At 50.8% G+C, this 16,458-nt stretch overlaps 1 protein-coding gene across 6 annotated transcripts in view; it reads right to left on the bottom strand.

Moving 5' to 3' along the window:
- The window catches only part of CELF6 (CUGBP Elav-like family member 6), a 208,737-nt gene that overhangs the window by 176,483 nt on the left and 15,796 nt on the right, over positions 1-16,458 (bottom strand). For all 6 annotated transcript variants that reach the window (XM_019499316.2, XM_019499323.2, XM_019499321.2 and 3 more), the window contains exon 2: positions 15,541-15,623. In XM_019499316.2, the coding sequence (XP_019354861.2) occupies positions 15,541-15,623 (83 nt within the window). The remainder of the gene's footprint in view (positions 1-15,540; positions 15,624-16,458) is intronic.

The following is a 16,458-nucleotide window of genomic DNA, read 5'->3' as shown; positions in this document are numbered from 1 at the left end:
ATCACCTGAGCTGTGACCACAAATCAGTCCTCTCCTTGGGGCTCTTCAGAAACACCCACAGAACAGGTCCTCTGTAAATAGCAAGAGGCGTACTGGTTCCTCCTGCTCTAAAAGTTAGCCTCTCGCACTGTATTCTGGGCTCTCAGGGCTGGAAGGTACCATACTGCAAGCTATAGCACCCACAGGCAAGCACCAAGGAGCCTCCTCCCCAGGATCTCTGCTCCCCAGAGTGGGGGGATGCCTGCCCTTGATCCTGTGCTTTCTTAACTGCCTTATGTGGAATAGATGGCCTCCGAGATGGCAGCATCAAATGAATCTAGGATTGGTGATGGGGAAGATGCCTGGCTCTGGGCTGGTTCTGGAAGCGACACCCTATTTTTCTCTGCTGATGCAATGGGACTACCAAGGGGCCCAGATACTTCTGGCAAGGGAGCTCCCTCATCTCAAGCTGAATCCAGCTGAGTGCTATCCAGAAAGATGAGACAGGCTGCGGGGGATCTGGGTGGCATAGCAGTACAAAGGCCTCCAGAAAACAGGGCTTCCCAGGCAGGATCTCCAGGGTGGAGTGGCCTTCTCTCCCCACTGCAACTGGCTGACTCTCCCTGGCCCCACCCTGCTCCTTTCCTTTCAGTTATGTGCCTGCTCGGCAGCTGGAAATCAGCAGTGAGGAGCGACCCCACGGCAATCCCCAGCTACGGCCAGAATGCGCGTGCAGATGCTCTCTGGTTCAAGCTCAAACCCTGGGGGGCAGGGAGATGTTTCGCTGGTAATTTATGGACAGCTCTCCCGTTCCGTAAAGCAGCCATCTGTCAGCACGCTGGAAAAAGTATCAGTAAAGCTGTCAGGCTCTGCCTATGAGGCATCCCAAGCCAGGCAGAGCGAGTGATGCAGATTGAGACGCCACCAAGCCACTCGCAAAGAGACACCCCCCTTCTCCCCAGCACCATGGGAGATGACGGTGTGGCACTGCCCACAGGGACAGCACTACAATGGCACAGCAGCTGCCATGATCCCCCATCCTGTTTGCCCACAAGGAAATCTCTCCCTCTTCATCCTTCCCCACATGACTTGCTTCTCCAGTATCAGTCCTGGGGCTGCATTCCTAGCTGGAGACAGGATTTGTGGTCTGTTCCAGCCTTTCCTTCTCCCTGCTCAGCTCCCAGCCTCTGGTTCTGTCCTCCCTCAAAAGGGCGCCTCCGATTCTGCCTGCTCCCTGTGCAGCAGGTGCTTTTAGCTGCCCGGGTATCCCAGAATCCTCTGCACTTGCAGTTCTAAGGTGGCAACAGCAGCTAACACAAAGGATTTTGGGGTGCATCCAAAGTCCAAAGGGTCCTGTAAGTGGGGCAGGGTCCTACAAGTGGGGGTTCTGGGTGGGCAGAGACTCAGGGGGGCTACAGGGAAGAGCTTCAGGAAATGCCTGCTGGGTCTCTCGCAGACAGAGTTTGCCTCCCCAGCCCCTGCCTGAAGTCACCCACTGCCACTGGGACTGAATGAGATTTTGTGAGTCGCAGGAGGGAACCTTCCCTCTGGGAAACCATCCCTCAACTTCAGGGAAAGCTTCTGGGTGAACCACAGGCACTGATGGTGTGAGAGGCCTATTGAAGAAGTCCCAGCCAGTTTGCTTCCAGCCCCTCACCCCTGTGCGAGGGTGCAGGTCTGTGCCTGTCACTACACATGCCCGCTGTCCCCATCCTAGGAGATTACTCCAAGGCCTCACTGATTCCAGAGTCAGAAACTGCTTCCTGGCATTCAGCCCCCTTCCACAGCTCCCAGCAATACCATTATCCCAAATAAAAATCCTCTCCCCTGTTTTGCCTGTCCTCCATAACCTTGGCCCTTAGCACGCGTCTCTTCCCCACTCACACAATCCTAACATGAGCAGCAGCAATGTTGAGGAGAAGCCCACAGCATCATGCTTTAAGCACTGTACTATACTGCCTCATTATCCCAGACAACAACTGTGACCTTATACAGTCCTGAGGCCTAAGAAGCTTCTGTGTGAGCTAAGGGGGTATATTCTAGTACAGTGGTTCTCAAACTTCTTTGTACCTGGACCCATTTGTAAATGATGGCCAGTCCCAACCCACTGCCCCTCACTCCCGATCTGCTACCCCACCCCCTACCCCCAGGCCACCAATGTGGGGTGGGAGTGGGTGTGTGGGGACCCCAACCAGCCCCTTGCAGGTCAGAACACTGCCAGTCTGCAAGGGAAAAGCCAAAGTTTCCCACACTTTTCTCCTTGAAAGGAGAATCCATTTTTAAAGTTTGTTGATCCATTTTTAAAGTGTGTTCACAACCCTTTCATATATTCTCATGACCCACTTTTGGGTTGCGACCCATGGGTTGAGAAATGCTGTTCTAGGGTGTGGGCCACTGCTGGAAATTCAAGGGCCTCTCAAGCAACTACAGTGTTTTCCTTAGGACCAGTGATCCTAACAGCATGCAGCCAGGGACCGACCCAGGAAAGTAGCACACATGGGACATGGGAGGTTACCACAACATGCCTACACACCAAAAGGGGGCAACATTGACACCAGAAAAACATGGCACCCAGTGCCTGCCTCTCCCGACACATTCCTGCTGGCCCAGGATCTCCCACCACCAGACTGCTAACACCTAAACTGGTCCCTCAGTCCCAACCACAGGACCCCATGCTCCCAGACAAGCACCAGGCTGTGGGGCAAACCCAGAGGAAATGGGTGTGGGAGCGCCTGCCCAGGCCCACATCACTTCTTTATCCTGTCAGCCCCTGGCAGGGACCCTACTATCCCCCCTCCCCCCCTAGCTTTCTACCCAGAAATAAACAGCATCTTCCTTCCCTAGCACATGCTAGTCTGGCCAGCCGGCAGGCATCCAGCTCGTGGCTAAAACTTCTGTATCCAGATGAGGAGAGGACCAGGGGGCCCTGCCTCCAGGTGGAAGTGCTAGAAGCAGGGAGCAGTAAAGTCAGACAAAATTAGAGCATGAAACTGGAGAGGACAGAGGAAGAGGGAGGCATAGCGCAGCATTTATCCTTCTTGGTGTGTTTTATGGTGTTTGCCTGGCAGGCAGCTCCATAAATTTGGAGGAAACAGGCTGGGAAGGTGGCACGTTGAAGTAGGAAGGATTTACAGGGCAGCGTAGCATGGTGTGTGTCGCTCTGTTTATCCCTGTGCAGGTAGAAATCTCAGCTGCTAGAGCAGGGTGGGAAGGGGCTCACAGCATTTTAATGCCTGATTCATGGCAGAGCTGGTGGGTTGTAGACAGACAGAGTGCAAGTGTGCTTAAATATGTGTATATGCAATGCATGTAGATACATGTATGTATATGCAAGTGGAAGTAAGTGTGTGTTTACACCTATGTGTGTGTATACACACACTATGCGCTATAGTATACACACATAAATATATGTATATATGTGTGTGTACACTATATATATGCTCACACATACATGTAAATAAACAGGTGTGAGTGTGTGTAAATTGCCCACATACATGCTTGTATATATGTAAATCCACGTAGGGATGTATGCATGCATATACATGTGTGTATCCATGTGGTGCCCTAATACACAGACACAGGCAATGGGCTGGATACTCTTCTCGCATGCACTGGCATAAATCGGGAGTAGCTGTGCAGGAGCCAGTGAAGTCACATGACATCTGATCCTCGCTCTGTAGAGCAGCTGCCAGAGGCAAAGCTCCTCCTTCCCCCATTCTGGCTCCCTGGTCGGGCTTGCCCAGCTGTGCCTGTGTCCAACAGCCCCCCCCCCCGTACCATAGCAGTTTCACTGCTGCATTGGGCTAGATGCACCATTACATGTTGGGACGCTGGTTCCTGCAGCCTGCCCTGTTTCAAAGCTCCATGTGGGATCTGCATGGCCTCTTGGCCCTGTTGATGTGGGGATACTGGCCAGAGCTGCAGCACCATTCCCTAGTGTACGAAGGACCCCTGCTCCTTACTGAGTATCAGGCATGCTGCTTGGCAAAGGGAAATGGGCCCAGCTCCCCAGAAGCAGCAGCAGGAGAAGCTGGGGAGGACAGAGCCCTGTGAAGGAGCCCACTTCCCAGTCTCCCAACCAGATGCTGAGCAGCAAACAACAGCAGACGTGCTTTGCCCTGAGCTGGTGCTCCAGGGACAGCCTGCTAGAGCGCTCTACACACACAGGAGATATGAAGCATAGGAGACTGAGCTCATCAGAGATGGGATCTCCTCCCTGGAGGCCATTGCCAGGCCCCTGCTCTTCCCAACCATCCCAAATTGTCCTGGCTAAAAAGGCACAATCAGAACAGACACATAAGGATGAAAGGGAAGTCCTGTTTGCATTGAGCTATCAGTCACTAGAACCCACAGACATATCCACAGAGCCATGAGCCATCAGTCCACATTACAAAGAGACTAGAATCCCTGTCTTTTATTCTCTCCTCACAGTGTTGCAGCCCTGGCCCCTGGAGCAGTCGCATCCAGCTCAGCACTGTTCCCGCTTACTGTCCCAGCTCCCCTGCCACCCTCAGTCTCCTTTGCATGTGCTCATTCCAGATACTCACACTTAAAGGGGACTAAAGCACTGTTGCAGACCCAGCCATGCACCAAGTTTGCCTGGGCTCAGCTAAAAGCCAGGAGGAAAGCCTTCACTGAAAACCACACACTGTCAACAGAGGCTGGGAGAGAGTCCCTCATTGGGACGCTGACAGGACAGGATTCAGGACAGGTTTCTGAGCTTGATGCCTCGGGCATTCAACCCAGAAAGCAGGCTTTCTAAATAGCCTTGAAATTGCTTCTCACTCCTCCCACCCTGTGAAATCCTCTGGATGATTCTAGACTATGCTGACAAATGCAGAGGGCTGGCCATGATGGCCCAGGCAGAAAGGTATGATGGAGCACTGGAGCATGGGCATCAGGGGTGAGAGGAGTTCCCTGGGGGGCACCTTGTCAATTAAAGAAAAGTGAAACAAGGACTTTTTTCTTTTTCTTTGGGGGGAGGGCAGGAGAGATTTTTGGGGATTGGGGACCAAAAATTTCCAACCCTCCACTCAAAGGCAGAGCTGCTGGGCCCAAATGGTCAAGAGAAAACAGTCAATGTGATCTGGAAAATTTCAACCTGATAAGGGAAAATTATAGAAAGATAAAAAAACCAGTAGTATGTGTGGCCCATGTTGCATATAAACAGCATTGGTTCCTAGAAGCTTCTGAGTCTGGTAGGCTATGAGGAACTTAGTTAGGGGACTAGGGTTTGCTTCTCTGGCTTTGCCAACCATGGTCTCATACCACCAATGAAGAACCTTATAGTGCCATTAAGAGACAGCTCATCCTACAAGGCAAGCCCCCCCCCAGCACTGCATCAGTGAGAATCATAGAAAAGTAGGGCTGGAAGGCACCTCCAGAGGTCATCTAGTCCAACCCCCTGCCTGAGGCAAGATCATCTCTCATCACCAGGGATCCAGGTTTTCTGTTTCCCACAGACGGACAGAAAACCACAGATTTCCCCTTTTTATCAGAGAAAACACGGCTTTCTCCTTTTAGCAGAGAAACCCATAGATTCCCTGCTTTTGCAAACAGTTCTGCAGGGTGGTTGAGCTCCAGCCTGCAAGAGCTGTTTGCAAACACGGCGGGAAACCCCCAGCCCTGCCCAGAGGGGGAGGGGGAGAGAAAGGGCAGAGCCTGAGACTCTCAGTCAGGCATGGCTCTGTTTGGCTCAGCTCAGCCTCACTCTTCTCTGGCAGGGCTGGGGGGTCGCAGTTTATGGCTGGATGGGCACCAGCAGGGCTGGGGGGGGGGGGGGGGAGCCAGGAGCCGGCCCCGCCCCCACCCAAGCAGGCATCAGCAGTGGAGGAGCTGGCTCCATGTGGCTTCTGCTGCAGCTGCCTGCTATGGGGGACATAGGCCCAATAGGTCCCTGGTCCCATAGCCGTGGCAGCTGGGTGCCTCTCCGGCAGGCCTGGGGGGCAAGGGCTGTGGGTGGGGGGCTAGAGGCATGAGTAGAGGGGGCTGTTGTGGGGGTATTGAGGGTTACCAGCAGTACTGAGGGGCTTTGGGGGCAGTGAGGGTCACTAGCAGTATTGGGGGGTGCTTTGGGGGCAGTGAGAGGCACCAGCAGGGCTGGGGGGTGCTGCAGGGGGCTTTTAATTTTTAATAACAGATTTTGGGGGTTTTGTCAGAGAATTTGGGGGGGGGTTATCAGAGAAAACCAGGATCCCTGTTCATCACACCATCCTACACAAATCCATAATCTAAACTCTTCATAAAACTACCATCAACACTGACACAACACAAAATGTAATGCCCTAAACTGCCCCAGGGAAAGCAGGGGAACCATGGCAGCAAACATCCTTCTTCTATAAAAGGTTGTTATTATATACTCAAGAGATCCCAGGTAGAGGGCCATGCCCACTGCTACACAGGAAGGCAACCCCCCAACAGGCCATACTAATCTGACCGTGGGGTAAAATTCCTTCCTGACTCCAAATGTGGTGACCGGTTTGACCCTGAGTGGAGGCGTAAGAACTTCCAGCTGGGAACCTCTGGCTTTAAGTCCCAGCAGGAGCACTGGTACACCCCAATGGTGCCACCAGCCCCCAGCCTTCCTAACACCTGAGCATATCCTAGCAGTCTCTCCTCCAAGCATCAACTCAGGCTGAGGTTGCTTAGCTTGGGAACCAGACAAAACACCCCTGCTGCAGGAATGCAGCTGCTTTATAAACTCCCAGCCGGTAGGCTACTCCAGTGGGGTGGTTCCTGCATGGCAGGTTAGCTTGTCCACTGCCCCCAGCTCCTCATCTACATAGGCCTTGCTAGATGAGCCGAACATCCAGCTTTAAAAGAGGTTACGCGGAGAGCTATTGACCTGCTGTTCTAATTGCCTGACATTCTGTTTAGTAAACCCTAATTACTGCAGCCGGGAGTTAAATGGGAGGCTGTTAAACGGGGATTGACAACTGGGGCTGCGGACCTAATTACAGACATTCCTTGTGCCCGATGCGAGTGTGCGCCGCTGCTGTTGCCTTGGAAACAAACAGGCACCACATGCACTGTGGGAAGGAAATTGTAGGCATCAAAGTGCCGGGCAAGGTGGCCTCTTGTTTCTCTAAGCTCTGGCAATGACGCGTTTCCCTGGCATGGGTGGGTTAGGGCCAGCGGGATCAGGTGAGGGGGCTTCTGTCAGCAGTTTGGTGTCCATTTGGCAGCTGCAGAAGCGATGTGGGGTTCTCAGCCCAGGCACCGCTGAAATGATCAGAAGGGGATAAAGCTGCTACCACCTGGCTCAATTAGTGCACAATGAATGTGTGGAGGGGTCACTGCAAGATCCATCCCACACCCATAGCCCAGACCAGGGCTGAACCAGCTGTGGAATCCAGCTGGCTGGCAGTAGTGCCATAGGCCAGGGTCACTGGGCACTGCTGGGCTGTCCCATGGGCTGGTGCTACTTGGTAGTGTTGGGAATGGGAATCACCACCAGCCCATGCTGTAGCCACCCCAGTGCTAGAGGCTGGAGCTTGAGGCACTCTGTTCAGGCCCAGAGCAGGGGCCGTGTGGCCAGCAGCACTGCAGCCTGCCTCATGCCTGAGCTACTGGGACCGCTGCAGGGAGGTTCAGCCTTTCACAGCCTGTCTGTGTGATACCCACTCCCTTCCAAGGGAGGTGGAATATAAGGAAAACCAGAGCTCCTGAAGTGCAGCTCACAGTACAGTAGGCTGGACAGTTGCAGGTCACATCTTTTCTGGCTGAGGGCATGAAGCAGTGCCCTCCAGGGTAGCACTGGCACTGGCACCACCCCTTGAGGGTGCTTGGAGTACTGCAAACCCTTGGCATTTCCTCACTGAAGGGCAGCAGCTCATCCCCACTCCAAGCCCATGACACCCAAGACTGGTCCTTGACTGTATCTTATCCCACCTTGCCCCCCCACCACAGTGCTGCACAGCACTGACTCCCACTCATCACATCTCTGACCAATGCCCCTGGCTGAGCCCCTTCCCTCCTTCATGGGTGCCAGTCTCACTGCCCCCTTCCCTTCCTTTATACTATTCTCCTACACTGTGCCCAGACCTAGGATGCCATCCATGCTCTGGCACTCTCATGTACGCCGGTCTGCCTCGAATGCCTATCCCTTCCAACAGGAACTAGCCCCAGAAACACTGTGCCTTTCCTCTGCCAACATACTGTGCCTCCTAAGTGACTTCACCTCTCTGGGACTCCCCAGTCATGTCCCATCCATCCCATAGCCTTGGAAGCTCTTTGGGGCATGGATTACACTTTGTTCTGTAACCTGCCCAGGGCACTGCTGGGAGGTGACAACCAGAGGGACTGTGTGAAGACCCTCCAGCACCTCTCCCTCCCTGAGAGGTAGAGACACAGCAGCACTGGGATCCAGGAACTGACCCACTGCATAGACCTGCCTCAGGGGAACCGTCTTGCCTTGCTGTGCTTCCATTTTTATTCATTCCTTACTGGCAGAGGAGATGCCTCAGTGGAAGCCTCATGCATTGAAAATGCTTCCAAGAGAACACTGCTTGGCTCAGAGGAAGAGACAGGCCAGAAAGGAACCAAGGCCCAGAGCAAGTAACATATCTCCCATTACATTTTCTGGCTTTGAACTATGAGCCTGCTAGGCTCATAGTTCAAAGCCACTGGACCTCTAAGAGGGGCTGATGCCAAGAAACAGTTTTTGTCCAAACACACTGTAGCGCCAGGTCTCGTTGGCTGAAAGGAAACTGACTGGTTGGACCCCTCTTCCCCCATTCCCCCCAAACCCTCCCATTGAGCTCACCTGCAAAATACCTGCCTCAGAGGCAAGCCAAAATGTGCAAGATGCAATAAAGGGATAGTGGCGCAGGCTGAGCATATGGAGAAGAATTACAGTCTGATTTAACAGTCCTGGAGAAAATGACTCTGCCAGCTGCAGAGAGATGGGGGACAGGAAGAGTGAGGCAGAGACATGCAGAGGTAAAGGGAAAGCCACAGAAATGAGGACGATTCAGTGAGATGCAGAGCAATTCAATTATTCAGCAGCTGACGGCGCGGCTTGTCCTCTACATTTAGCCTGGCCTGGAACACATCCCTAAGTCTCCCCCCTGAGGCTCAGCACTGTGCCCCTTCCACTCATGTCCCAACCCCGTGGTTTACACTGCATTGGTCTGCATCAGCCTCCCCAGCCACTTATCGAACAGAGCAAGCTCCTCATCACACACAATTTGCAATCCTAGAACAGCCCAGTGGTCCAGCCAGTTTGCTTATCTTGCCTCTGACACTGAAAGAAAGTTGTTTGTCTGTGTAGTGCCCTGAGGAAACCCCTTCCTGACCCCAGCTGCTGAGAAATTGTTACCCTGGAGCATGATGCTATATAGAGATGCTATGCAGAGGGAACAGATCCTTACTATTGTAGTGTTGATTCTCTTTTTATTTGAGGGTACACAATCCTATTACACACAGCTACAGGCCTCAGAAACATCCTGGAGCAGTGAGTTCCAGAAGCTAAATCTGCATGGCATCAAAAAAACAGCCATGTGAGAGAGGCACTGGATTTTGCAGTGTTTTCAAAATACACTGCCTTTCCATGGGGTGTGACAAACAGGGCCTGAACTCATCCTCTGTAGCCCTCTCTTTGTTAACCTACCACTGCTATGTCCTCTACCTACTGCAGCCCCAGTTAAGCAAAGCACATAAACATATGCCTGAAGTTAAGTCTAGGTTCAAATCCCATCAAAGTGGAGCCTGGCTGGATGTGGAAGTACTTACAGGAGTTTGAAGCTAAGCCTTTAGCTGACTCCAGATGTAGAGTGCAGATCCTGTGAGATTCTGAACTCCCACTGGACTCAAGGGGGCACATAAGGACTGCCATTTACTGGGTCAGACCACAGGTCCATCTGGCCCAGTACTCCATCATATTTGCAGAGAGTGGATGCTGAAAGGGAGAGCGAATTGGGTATGGCCAGGGGTATAGGTTGTAGCCTTGCTGCTCTAAGGAGATAGGCAGACAAGGTTCTTTGAGTAAATCTAATATCTTTTATTAGACCAACCCAAATAGTTGGAAAAAAAAAAATCTTCTTTGCAAGCTTTTGGATTTACCCAAAGAACCTGGGTATGACCAGAGGTCTTTTGTTTTTTTTTCCATTGTTCCTCTCTCACTTGCAGCCTTCAGCATGTAAGGTCTAGGAAGTTCTGACTCAGAGGCTGTGCCCCTAACTCCCATGCTCAATAGTTACCGATGCCCCTTTTCTCCAAGAATGTATCCAATCCCTTTTTAAATCTGGCTAAACCATCGCTTCCACAGCATCTGGTGGCAATGAGTTCCATACTTTAATTGCATGCTGTGTGAAAAATAACTTCCTTTTGTTAGTTTGAAACTTACTACCTACTAATTTAATTTGATAACCCCTAGTTCCTGTACTGAGGGAGACAGTAAATGATAAATACCTATTTACTTTCTCATTGTCATTTACTATTTTGGAAATCCTTATCAAGCCCCCTCCTCGAGCGTCTCTTTTCTAAACTGAATAGGCCTAGGCTCTGTAGTCATTCCTCGTATGGAAACCCCTCTCTACTACTAACCATCCTTGTTGCCCTTCTCTGTACCTTCTCTAGTTCTTCCCTATCCTTTCTGAGGTGTAGGGGCCAGAAGTGGGCACAGTATTCAAGGTGTGGATGGACCATGGATTTATAGAGACATAATGCTACTGTCTGTTTTGTTTACAATTCCCTTCTTAATAATCCCTAACATTTTGTTTGCCTTTCTAATGGCTGATGACAGAAGGCACAGATCCTGCCCCACTGAAATCAATGGGAGCCCCTGTCATTGGTAAAAAGGAAGAGGATTGAATCCTTTGTACACTGACAGACCAGAGATCTAACATCAGCACCTGATTCAAGTACTGAACCTGAAGCCATGCCTGCAACCCAAAGCACAGCCTGCCCTTGTGACTTCTTGGTGACAGCCACAGCTCCTGAGGGGAAAATCTAGCCCTTGTTCAACTGATTCCACCTAGATTTCTGTCCCGAGAGCCACCCGCAGCTTTCTCCAACCTGGAATAAATCCTGTCTATAATTGCTCTTTGGCTTGTTCGTTGTATTTAAAACTCGAGCGGCTTTGATTGGAGGACTGGGTGACATGATGTCGTTTCTGCCCTCTGATTGGATAAACAGCATTCCCGGAATCCCGTTTCTGCTACACACATTCCCCGTGACTAGTCTGATGGGAGTTTGTCACAAACCTCCTCTGAGGAGGGTTAAAAATGGGTCGTTCCTGTGAACACAGGACCTGCCAGACTGGATCCAACCCAAAGTCAATCTCGCCCAGCCTCCTGTCTCTGCCAGCGGCCAGCACCAGATATAAAAGCCCCTCCATAGTGGATGGGAGAAAAGTTGCCCCCCACCTTATAACATGTTCTTTAACAGCCAGAGGCTGGTGAAGTCATGAAACACCATGTTAGGGTTGTCATTAATTAGGATCACTGTGCATAGTCTTGCTGTCCTATAAATACCCAAATATTCCTGCATACTGGAATGTTTGCCAGGAATGAGTGAAAAGAGGGCATGAAACACAGCCAAGGATAATTCATTTAAAGATCCAGATCAATGTTTGTGAACATTTCTTCCCCTCCAGTTCTAACCACAAGTGAACTGTTCTTATTCATTATTATTCAATATTTATATTACAGTAGTGCCCAGAGCCCCATTATACCAGGCAACATATAGACAGAGAGGCAGCCACAGTTCCCACCCCAAAGAGCATACAAGCTGAAGTACTTTGGTGGTAGCAATTATAATGATGTGCTTACCTAGCATACGAGAAGTTCAGAGCACTTTACAAGCATTAACTAATGACTTACCCCCAAAGAAAGCCAATTTCTGTCAGAGAGCCCCCTTTGCCCATTTTACAGCTAGATAAACTGAGGCATTGATAGACTGGATGCCTGGACCCAGGCCAGGGATAAAATGAGAGGTGTACACCATTGGGCTATAAACTGAGAGGAGAATAAATGTGTAACAGATTGCCAATGGGGAACTGTGCATGCCAGCTCTACACAGGAGACAGGAAGATAAGCACAGTGATAGACAGGCCAAAAACTTAGGTCACCGCTGTCCACATAAACACGTATTATGTATTATTGCAGTATGTCACTAGGTGGTGCTGTTGCACATGATCTAACAATTTTTTTTCCTACTGTACCAGCTTTGACCAGCCTTGGAAGGAATTTTTGAAAAAAAAGAAAAAGAAAAAAGAAAAAAATATATATATATTTGGAGGGGGTAACAGGGATGAAAGGTGGCAAGGAGCAAGAGAGTATAACATCCCACTTGATCTCTCTAGCCAGGCAATTTTTGTTGCAGAGTTGTTCCTTGGCAACTGGATGCTAGAACCAGAATTAGGATTCCAGAAAGAGTGGGGTGCCTGCATGCTGTTTGTGACCATCTCTGTTCTAGGATTGATATATATAATTTTCTAAGAATATGCTAAGAATTTGAATCACTGATCTGTCCTCCAGTGGCAACCCAACTTACAAGGCCCCCAAAATTTGTTATTGCTGGGCAATGGTGCACCAATATACACAATCTACATTCAAGATGAAAAAAGGGAATGATTCCACTGACACTTAGGCTGTCTCAGCTATCACTGTACTGCACGCAACAGGTGTGCAAAATATTTGCAGCTGCCTGACCAGAAACATCTTGTCCCAAAAGCACCACTTCCCTCATCACCATTACTTGAACGAAAGGAAAATCTCTGCCACCACGACAGGGCCAATGACACAAAGCTGAGCAGCTCTGGTTTCATTTGGTAGAGAACAGGGATGAACAGACACAACAGACAACACATGGATATTAGACTTCTTGTTCTGGGTGGGGCTTCCCTATGAAGTGTTATTGTGTTTTAACACAAGCTAACTTTGAACATGGCTGGCTGGGGAAAGGGGCAAAAAGATCCAGCTGCTATCTACCAGGTCTTAGTTGATCCCAATGTGGGAGCAATGCTCACCCCCCTCTGAATGCCTGTTTTCCCCTCCGTAAAATAGGTACAATATATACCTCGCCGTGGGGAAGTGGACAAAGCTTGACTTATTCAGAAGGCTCATGTGAGCACCCATAAAGCCAGATGCCTAATGAGTTAACCTACCTGGACCCTTCCCATGAGAACCCTGGTGCCTTCTGCATGCAGTCAGGCTGGAGATCTGGATCAGATTAGGGCTTAGGAAACCTAAATGCATCTCCCTGTTCTGCACAGACTCTCGGAGTGACCACAAGCCAGTAAATCAGGCCAAAATTTTTAAACATAGCCAGTGATTCTGGGGGCCCACCCCTTGGGCCCGCCTTTCCAGAAAGCAGGGGGGTCTATGTTATAAAATTACACCTCCTTCAAGGTACCTCAAAGGGGACTCCTCAAAATAGAGCCATCCAAAATGAACCACTTTGGAACGTTGGCTGGATACCACTACAATAAGGAAACGTGCCCGCACACCTGTGCAAGCGCACGCAGATGCACACACACACAAGCACATGCAATGCACTCACTGAGGCAATCCATCTCCCTCCACTGGTGGCTGAGCCACAACTGGAAGTTAATGAAACTGCTACAGAGAATCCAGCCAACTCCTCAGCCAGGGACATGGCCCTTATGCGTTGTTCTCAGTGCTCCCCAGCAACAGAGGAACAAAATCAGCTGGGGCTTCCTCTGAACAGTCAAGCCACTTCAGTCTGGAGGCCCAAGGCCTCTGGGGAACAGGAGTGGCCAGCATAACTCCCAGTCCAACCAAATAATCCAACCACCATATTTTAACCCTTTCCCTCACTGGGGAAAGGGCCTTCATGATGGGCAGCAAGGAGAGAATTTGACAACAGTAAAATGAGAGGCAACCCAGGGAACACAAGAGATGCACAGATCTGCACTCCGAAGCCATTTCAAACCAGCCCTGTTCTTTTGTTTTTGTTGACACTCCATGAATCCTTCACCTCTCTGGGTTAGATTCACAGCCTGTGAAAGCAAGGCCAGAACAAGGCCCAGGTACCTCTCACAACTCACAAACAAAGGCGTAAATGGGATTTAAGCAGTACCACAGCCTTGTTGCCAAAGCTGGTGTGTAAGCTATGCCGCAGTGAGTTAGGCATCGTACCCATGGCTGGTGCCTAGGCTTCATCCTACCTCGCTTCGCTGGGACTGAGTCTCACTCCCCCTGTGAATCACTATGATGCCATATTGAAGGAGCAGCTACCAGATTGCTACAAGTCACGAATCGGCTCTTATTGCCTTTCAGAATGGGCACTAGAGAGATGAAATTTCCCAACACACGCAAGCACACACACAGAGGAAGGAAGTTACATAACAGTCCCCAGGACGTCTGAGGTTGACGTTATCAAGGAGAGAGATAATGCGGGATTTACGATGGCACACGGCCAACCATTTGGCTTCAGCTTCCTCACATGCCTGCCTCCTCCTCCTCCCAAGCAGGATTAGGTTTGGGTAGGCAGGGAGGAAGCTTGCCCTCCAGGTAGGGCTCCCTGTCCTTTGGGATCAGAGTCCCCTGGGAGATCTCCCGTGGGGCCAGGCCCTGTGCTACTGTCAAGGTTTTGTTTGAAAACCCATTAGGTTACAATGGAAAAGATGCACATCAGCCACTCCAAAATACACATGCACACCAGGGAATTTAAGGCCAACCTCAGTGAATGAAAGGAAATTAGCCCAAGCTTTATATAGACCTGGAAACCCACCAGTAACCCCACAATGTAAAGAATTCATATCTTAGAAACAGTGGCCAATACACCTTACAACACCCAGACTGGTATCAATTAGCATAGTTCCCCCAAAGTGGACAGGGCCAGATCTTAGCTGGTGTACATCAGAAGAACTCCACTGCAGTCCATGGGGCGCAATCCCTAGCAGAGGTAAATCAGCAGACCTCCACTGCAGTCAACAGGTCCAAATCCCCAGCTGCACAAATGACTACAGCTGCACAGCCATCCATTCCAGCTGGTGTAGATTAGCATAGCTTCACTGCAGTCAATAGGCCCAGGTCCTCATCTGGTGTGAATTAGCTGAGTTTCACTGTCATTGGGGCAAATCCCCATCTGTTGCAAATGGCTGTCAGTGGGGCTGTGTTCCCCTCAGGCTTATGTTAACCAAGCTCCATGAGAGCTGTGTGGATTTACACCAGTCGTGGGTCTTGGCCCACACTTTATCCCTCACGGCAGAATCAAAATGGGCTTGGACAACATTTTTCGCCCAATAGTTCTATCCAAAGTCCTGGTACAGGAGAGTGTCTGAATGAGTTGCCCTCTCCACCGCCTCAACCCTTCCCTTGCCTTGGTTTCTGCTCCATCCAGCCTCAGCCCAAAGCACTGTTGGCCACAGTCTGATACCAAACAGAAAATTGCAGGGTACAACAGGGAGGCCATTGCTGAAAGCTGGAATTTGGTTTGAAATCTGCTTGCTCTGAAAATCAATATCAATACCATCACAGTAGGGAGGGAAGGTTTTCTATGCACTACTTCTGCATTTCTCCTCTAGAGGCTCCCCAATGCCCCCCACCCACTCCAAAAAATAAAATAAAAAATTAATTAGTGCACATCACTTACCCCAGGTAACGTCTTCTGTTCGTGCAGCGCGCTCTGGGCTTTCAGGGCAGAGTCCCGGGCACAGTACGTGAGAAAGGCACAGCCTGGAAAGAGTGGAAAGAACAGCATTACTGTGCTGATTCCTCGCCAGAGCTCCTACCCAGATGGTATGGTGCAGGCCCAGCAAGAAGCTGGCGTGGAGCCTCTCCCCATCTGCAGCGAAGGGCATGTTTCATCATGGAGCAGGGAGACTTCCATACACAGTGAACTGTACCATCCACCTGGGCCTGCCCAGCCCTCTGCCTGATCCCTCTGAAACCCCAAGGGAAACAGCCTTCATTGTGCTAACCCTGGGCAGTCAGGCCACACGTTCATATCACTGTGCAAAGCGAGCCTGGGCATCAGCTCCTCCTTGCTCAGCATGGCAACGCCTCACCACCTGCAGTGCCCAGGAGAGCTAGCACCACTCGGGGCCAGAGAGCTGGACTCTCTCCGGGCTCACACATCGTCAGCCACATCATTACTAGAGTCCACGTGGCATAGCGGCACTCTGCCCTCTGTTACCCTCTGCACCCTCAGTGGAGAATGGCAGTAGGGGAGGGGACAAGGGTAACCCAGGGCAAGACAGGGCTGGAAGGTAATGATGATGGCAGAGTTACAAAGAGCCCAGCCTGACCCTCCAACCCAGGGGGATTAAGCAGGGGTGACACTTTGGGAACACATTTTTACACGCACACAGCAAGGGTGTCCCCGAGACACTGGGAACATGGAGGTCATGGCAACCTTTGCCCTGAATCACCTCTCACAGGGCTGCTTTAAGAAATTTGGAAAGCCCGGCTGGTCACCACTGTATAAATGCCTACAAAGACAGATACACCTTGTACGGAGAAGGGGAGACAGAGAGATAGGAGCATGTACAGGGACAGACAAGTAGGTAAC

This window comes from Alligator mississippiensis, chromosome 11 (genome assembly GCF_030867095.1).
Source record: "Alligator mississippiensis isolate rAllMis1 chromosome 11, rAllMis1, whole genome shotgun sequence".
Taxonomy (NCBI): Eukaryota; Metazoa; Chordata; order Crocodylia; family Alligatoridae; genus Alligator; species Alligator mississippiensis.
Note: the sequence above shows the minus strand (reverse complement) of the source record. Positions and strands in the feature narration are given on the sequence as shown.